The sequence below is a fragment of the Primulina tabacum genome, chromosome 16 (assembly GCF_025594145.1).
Source record: "Primulina tabacum isolate GXHZ01 chromosome 16, ASM2559414v2, whole genome shotgun sequence".
NCBI lineage: Eukaryota > Viridiplantae > Streptophyta > Magnoliopsida > Lamiales > Gesneriaceae > Primulina > Primulina tabacum.
In genome coordinates, this window is record NC_134565.1 from 14,892,065 (window position 1) to 14,899,812 (window position 7,748).

Consider the following 7,748-nt stretch of genomic DNA (forward strand, 5'->3'; position numbering starts at 1 on the left):
GAATTGTTTAATCTTTGTCCACATCATGGTTTTGAAATTTGGAGAGTTTTTTCTCAATTTTATGAAGGCTTAACACCTAAAGATAGGCAAATGGTTGAATTTATGTGTAATGGAACATTTGAAGATAAAGATCCAAATGAGGCAATAGAGTATCTCGATTCATTAGCTGAAAATGCTCAAAATTGGGACACTATAGGTACAATTGAACCATCAAACAAGATTCAATCTCCCACATCTAGTGGAGGTATGTACACCCTCAAAGATGAACATGATCTCCAAGCTAGATTTACCTCTTTGGCAAGAAAAGTTGAGGCACTTGAATTGAAAAAAAATGGTCAAATAAAAGCTATTCAACAAATTGCGTGTCACATCTGTGATACAAGTGATCATTCTACAAAAGATTGTCTCACTTTGTGTAGAACCCGTAAATTGGACTGCGTATAAGCCATGCATAATTCTAGTATTTAAAATTTAAAATGATTTTATTTTATGAGTATTTAAATTCTTTTCTTTAAATTTATTTATTTTACGCAGTAGTTTAATTGTTATTTTTTCAGTTAAATAAGTGAGGCCGGACAGGAGATGGAGTATTGAGATAAGTTAATAAAGACTTATTTAAGAAGTGGTAATTTAGCATGTTAGTAAATATATTTTTAAAAAAAAAATTGGCATGCATGCAAGTTATTAAACTTCTTTGGTATTTTACTTAATTGTTTTAAAGCATTAAATGCGTGTTTACTTCATTAATTTATGTTTAATTATTTTTATGCATTTTATGCATAATTCATGCATTTTAGAATTTAATTCATTAAATTTTAAAGGTTCATGCATTAAAGATTTTTAAGTTTCATTTCGCGCTCGAACGAGGATCGGAGACCAGAAAATTTTAAGAAAAATTATTTTAATTACATGATTCATTTTTATTAATTAATATAAGATGTTTTAAAGGTATTTTTCTAAGATTGGGATTTATTGGGTATTTTTGCCCGCATAATTTTAATTTTTAACGGTACGTAAATTTTATCGAATCGAGGGATTTTTTGAAGGTTCGGCTAATATTTTCGAAAACTTTTCAAAACAAAATATTTTTCGGGAGTGTTTTTGGATTTAATGGACCTATTTTTAAGATTATTGGGCTTAAACTCTTTTAATTTAAAATAAAAACTAATTAATCTAATTGTTAATATATATTAATAATTAAATAACCCTACACCTTTTAATTTACAATTCAACAACCGGCACACTTCCTTTTCAAGCCAACTATCATTGTTTCTTTTTCCCTTCATTAAATAGATATGGGTGTCTCGGTTCTACACTTGTCCTTGCAAAGAAAATTTCATCTTGAATCCTTCACATCGGTTTTGCTCTCCAAACATCTAAGGCAGGCACGTACTTTCATTTTCTCTTCATACACGCTGATAGTATACTGATCTTTATGAAAATGCATGAAAGTTTATAGATCCAGCCTTGTACATGCATGATTTTTCGGTTTTTCTTTGAATGCTTGCATTTTTCGGTTGCTACTCATAATCTTGCTGATGTGTGGTGCAAGGGGTTGCTGTATAAGGTTGTCAAGGGCCTGTACAGTCCATGGTTGTAGAGGTTTAGGTCCTGGTGTGAGCAGCTTGTTTGGGTTTTGATGATTAAGGGTGAGGGCCGATCGGTTGTGAGGTGTGTGGTTCGATCCAAGCTCCTGTTACACCAGCTGTGCGAGGGCTTGATCCAGCACAGGATCAGACCTGGGGAGGTCTAAGATGGAGCTGGGATAGCTCGAACTACGCTGGAGTTGCCGGATCGAACGATCAAGCCATGTTTTGAAAGGTTGACGCGATAGGAACTCCTTGGTGTCTAGCGATCGTTGGTCTTGTGCAGCTTGCATGGAGCTAAAGCCGTGTGTCTAGTGTGTCAAGTAGAGTCCCTAGGTTGTCAAGGAGAGGTCGGTTCATGGCTGGTACGTTGGGTGTGGTTAGTGGAGTGAGTTTTAGGGAAGGTATTGCACAAGGGAGGGAAATTGGAGAGGCCGAGAGTTATGCTATTTTTTTCTGGAATTTTCAGCCGTGGGTTTAGGGGATTGGTTATATTGTTTTATGAATTTTAAGTGTTTGTAAGATGTGGTAAAAAGTTTTGGAAAATTCGGTTAAGTTTCGAATCGATTCGGGTTAAAACCGGGACACCGGTACAAGTTTTAAAACAATTCGGTTAAGTTATGATATGGGCTCGAGTTTACGTCTAAGAAATACTTTTAAATATGTTTTGGGAAATTTTTAGGAGTTTGGTAAGTTTCGGATAAAAATAAGGAGTTTTGAATTTATCCGGGATTTAATCGCCGTACGAAACGTTAATTAAAGGATTAATTGAAACGCCTAGATTTAAGCTTAATAAAATTATGGAAAATTATATTTAAACTCAAATAATTATTAGAAGTCTAAGGTTTTAAATTGGGAATTTTATGCTAAGGTTTGATTTAATTCGGGATTAAAACGCATTAATAGGTTATATTTAAAGATTAATTTAAAAGTCATAGATTTAAGCCAAATAAAAATATGGGAAAGTTCTTGTAAGCTTAAATAATTATTTGGGACGTGTTAGAGTCAATTAAATTAAGAAAATGTCAAAGAAGTGAAATTTTACTTCTAGGGGCAAAATGGTCATTTTGCACCCGTGGTGAGATTTTGGTCAAGGCAGCGCCCTGAGCACATTTTATCATATTTTAAATGTTCATGCATCACGTTTACGATTTTTACGCTATTATAATAATTATGGTGCATGCTTGGTTTAAAGGAATTAAGAGAGAAAAAGTAAGAAAGTGAAGAGCACTCCGTCTCCGCCACGCCGCGTCGTCGTTTTGTTTGTTTGCTTTCAAAACAAACCAAGGCATGTTTATATCTTCTTTCACTCTTCAATCAAGCCATATAGGTATTTTTAAATATCGCAAGTACATGATTTTAATGCAAGAAGATCGAAATTGTTCATATTTAATTATGTTGGTTAATTATATTACGTGCATAGAAAATATTCATTTTGAGATTTATGCGATACTGTTTGTGGCCACTTTACTATCATGGGATTATTACTTCACCCGGTCGCCAGTTACCGGTCATGGGAGCATTACTAAATCCGGTCGCCAGTTACCGGTCCGGTCGCCAGTTACCGGTCAGTTCAGTTTCACCCAGTATACTATGGCATTAGTCTGATCAGACAAAAAAATTACTAAACCCGGTCGCCAGTTACCGGTAAGTTCAGTTCAGTTCAGGGGCCACTTGCATAGACCATAATCTCACCAGAAAATTATTACATGCTATTTCATTACAGGGCTCCAAGGAGTAAACATTTTCACTTATGATTTTCAGTTCAGTTATGCACGTATTATAATTACTCATGATCAGTTATTTTCACTTGATGCCTCATGACATGATATTTCCACTTCGCATGAGATTTTATTATTATTACTTGTTATCTACGATATATGCATGCTGAGTCTTTAGACTCACTAGACTTGATTGTTGTAGGTGCTGATGATGTCGGGATCGAGGGCGGGGACTCGTGAGCCAGTTCGAGTCGGCAGTAGTAGGACCCGAGGACCTCAGTGCAGCATTTATTATTATTCGATTGCGCAAAAACTAGTAGAAAAATCGGATTTTACTTCGGCAATAATAAATTACGAAGTAATACATTACCAATAACTTCAGTAATAACACAAGCGAAGTAAAATAATATATTTTACTTCGGATGTTTAAAAACACGGGCTTCACTATATTTTTTTATTATATTTTGCTTCGGCATATCAATGTTGACGAAGTAAAAAAATAAGAAAAATAAGTTCATGCTGAAGTAATAAGATGAACCGCGCCGATTAACAAAGAAAGCTAAACTATACTGAACATTTAGCGACGGTTTGTAATTAAAAACCCGTCGCTGATTTAAACAGCGACGGTTTTTCAAAAAGCCGTCGCTCATAGCGACGCTTTTTTCGCGCATATGCGCACACACTTCAGTGCATATGCACGAGTGCCTCTGTTCTCGCATCGTAGCTACTGGCCTCCTCGCGCATATGCGCGCGACAGAGCGCGCATATGCGCGAGGTCCTCTGCCTACCACCGATGCGCGCATATGCGCAAGATACACTACCCTCACACATCAATTTTCGCATGTAATCACATTTCCAGTCACGGTTTGTTTTAAACCGTCGCCGATTTAGTTAGCGACGGTGTTATAAAAAACCGTCGCTATTAGCGACAGACTTGTCAAAAAACGTCGCTAGTAGCGACGGCATTTTAGAAACCCGTCGCTGAATAATATCGATTATATCATATTTCCTTCACAGACGAGCTCATTATATCCATCCACATTTTCTTTCAAAATTAACCCTAACACCACGCCGTTCCACTCACCGCCATGGGCTTCGAACCACCAACACCACCGCCGTTCCACTCACCGAGAGGGAAGCAAAACACCACCAACACCACCGTTCAAAGCACTGAGTTAGTCCGGCACCAGTTTCCCGAGGTATGGTATTGATTGGAACGATAATTGGTTAATTTCTTGTTGTCGTAACTCTGTTGAGTTATTTATTGAAAATGGCCACCACCAACCTTATCAGAAGTTTGAAATACATGGTGTTAAAACTTTATAAGTCAAGTGTATTCTATGCGGCTCACGTGTTGATGTGAAAGAATCAAAATTGTCAGATGATGTGCAAGAAGTTTATGATTGCGGCACTTCAAATACGAAGGTTGTATGTCTCTGAATTTTGATGTCAATTAAATTATATTCACCTCCATATAAAAATATATCATGTCTTTTTGTTCTTGAAAGGGGAAAAAATGTCACCTGGCTGTAAAAGAACGCGAAAACGTGGTGGCTTATGGCACAATAATATCAGAAGGAGGTCCAAATGTTATGATTCACCATGTTCCACTTGAGGAAGAGAACTTCAAGGTATCTATTGATGTTGTCTTAGATGAAAAAGTACAGCTTCCGATCCCAATTAAGTTTGGACCAACAATCATCAATGATGATGTTGGTCATTGTTGGTTGGCCTAAAGAGTTGGTTATTTTTCCAACGACAAAGGTACTTTCGGTTTTCATTTGAGTTTGTGTTTGCAACTATCAGATATGTTGCTTAAACAATGTTTTATTTTAAAATACTTGTATGAATAATATTTTAAATTGTAGAGGAAGGGGAAATCTCAATCATTTGTGCTTGCGGATGTTCCTGGTCAGCGCGACAATTTCAAAGAAATTGAGAAAACATTACCCATGTCGTGCAAGTATATCTACTCTCATGTTGTTCGATTGCTGAATGAATCGGATACCATATGCATTGAGTTTGAAGATGCTATGTTTGGACGTCCTAAAAGCATACGGTTGCTAAGAGAAGATGAGGGAGATAGGTGCCAGACAAATTTTAGTTTACATGGGGTATATATAATGTCTAACTTACAATATTTGTGCATTTATATAATATTTTTTGTGGTACTTGTTCATATTTTGAAAATTTTCTAAACGATATATTTGTGCATATATATCATGCAGTCACCTCTACAAAGATTTGAAGAAAAAAGACAAGGCTGATTATTTTTCGTTTGTGGATCCCGGTAATATACCTACATGCCCGATTGGCACAGATGGCCGTGACTTATCACAACATATTGCTGATCAGTTGGACGCAGTGTGTAGAGATAGCATCTGCCTCATCCCATACAACACTGGGTAAGAATTTAGTTATTTATAGATTTTTACTTCATGATAGTCAATGCTGTAATTTCATTTTTTCAGGTACCATTGGATCTTGACAATCGTCAACGAAGATAAGAATATGATATATTTATTGGATTCAACGTCTAACAGGAACCGAGATGATACATGGAAAACTATTGTGACAAAGTAAGTAGTAGCTTATGTTGATTTTGAATACATTAACTTATAAATATGCAAAAAAATAACTTATTACTTTTTAAAATGTAGTGCGGTGAAGATGTACAATGCCTCCAAGGGTATTTCTAAAGGGCCAGGTTTTAAAATATTGACGGTATGTATCGTACTTATTTATGAATACATGAATTGGTAGTGGTTATTAATTAGATTGTGATTGTTGCATTAACTTTTCAATTCCATTATATGGTAATCTGAAACAAAGTGGTTCGGTTGAGTGTGGATATTGTGTGATGAGGTACATGAAAGAGATAGTCGATTGCGATGATCCACAGTTGGAGAAGATGGTGAGTTTCTTCTTGGGATAAATTTGTTGATTGATTGAGATGAATTGTCGTCATTAAGATATATTTTATTGTTGAGATAATGTGTTGCCATTGGGATATATTTTATTGTTGAGATAATTGCTTGAGATGAATTGTTGTCATTGTGATATATTTTATATTATTGATAAAAAAAGGAAATTTTGTTCCTGATTTTCATATCTTCTGTGTTGTAATCTTAAGCTTTTGTGTTTATTCTGTTTATTGCTGATATATGTTTTGGTTAAAATACTTTCTTTTCATTTGTTTTATTTGGTGGGTTGTTGGTTTTATCAAGAAATTTGAAGCTCAGAAATCATATACGGGAGTATGATTCTGGACTGTAAGTGTTGTCTTTTTTTCAAGATTCTTGTATCATTTCCAAGTGGCACAAATTCAATATGTTCTTATTTTTAAGTTGATTTCGCTTCTTAAAACAAGAAGTTGGGTGGCTTCAGATTTTGTTGGAGTTTAAGGTGATCTGGTTTTGTCTTTTCCTGTTTTTTTGGTCTATATCTGTCCTTATTGGTTCCCTCATATCGGATTGAACTCGAGACTCTTGTTGTCTGCGTTTATTGGTACATGCATCATGTTAATCATATCAAAATTGTCTCATATATTAATTCTTTTACGTTAATCCTCAAATTAATATGGTTTTACTTTTTTGTGACAGCTTGTTCTTCGAAAAAAAATATGTTGTATATGGGAAATTCTTATAATTGTTTTTAAGCATGGGTTAATTATATTTGTGTTCCAAGATTAAGTTTTGATTTTCCTAGCTAGCTTGGCGGCTTATCCAGCCTTACGTTTTTTATGTTTTAATCATCCAGCCTTACGTTTTTTATGTTTCAAATTTCAGTTTGCAGGATGCATCAAGAACCAATATTACACCCAATGTCAATATGACGAGGTTAGAAGTGAATGGAGTGAATTTGTTTACTCCTATGTAGGTGCTTAGATGGATGGTGTATGTTGGGACAAATATTTTGTTTGTCATTGTGGATTTTTGGATATACTTTTGGTTTTGTGGATACATTTTTTGGGTTACTTGTGGATTGATGAATATGTAATTGTGGATTCGTGGATATTAATAATTTTTAGATGGATAATTTATGAGTTTAATTATATTAGTGTATTAAGTTATATATTGCGAAGTCTTTTTTTAACAATTACTTCATCAAAATAAAAAAAAATGAAGTGTAATAGGTAAATTACTTCGTTGTTATTTGCAAATTGTGAAGTTACATAATATTAAATACTTCGTCAATAAGAAATCAGACGAAGTGATAGAATTAATTACTTCAACATTGTTCTGTTAAAGTGAAGTTGTTTTGCGCAATTACTTCATCAAAATACAAATTACTGAAGTCTTTCGAACCACTTACTTCGTCACTAAATGTAAATTGTGAAGTAACATAATATAAAATACTTCAACAAATAGGATAAATGTTGAAGTTATAGATTATATTTACTTCCACAAATAGGATATATTGTGAAGTTGTTTGTGTCTAT

The 7,748-nt window shown here is 34.6% G+C and overlaps 1 protein-coding gene across 2 annotated transcripts; it reads left to right on the plus strand.

Moving 5' to 3' along the window:
* The first annotated feature begins 3,161 nt into the window (after window positions 1-3,161).
* LOC142530043 (uncharacterized) lies at window positions 3,162-7,342 on the plus strand. Of its 2 annotated transcripts, XM_075635796.1 has the most exons (7): window positions 3,162-5,071; window positions 5,176-5,421; window positions 5,536-5,712; window positions 5,779-5,886; window positions 5,968-6,031; window positions 6,140-6,221; window positions 7,096-7,342. In XM_075635796.1, the coding sequence occupies exons 2-6, from the start codon at window positions 5,381-5,383 to the stop codon at window positions 6,149-6,151; spliced, it is 402 nt and encodes a 133-aa protein (XP_075491911.1). In that variant the 5' UTR covers window positions 3,162-5,071; window positions 5,176-5,380; the 3' UTR covers window positions 6,152-6,221; window positions 7,096-7,342. The 2 variants fall into 2 exon arrangements, with proteins under 2 accessions (XP_075491911.1, XP_075491910.1); XM_075635795.1 differs by having other exon boundaries at window positions 3,163-5,071; window positions 5,968-6,221.
* Window positions 7,343-7,748: the final 406 nt, after the last annotated feature.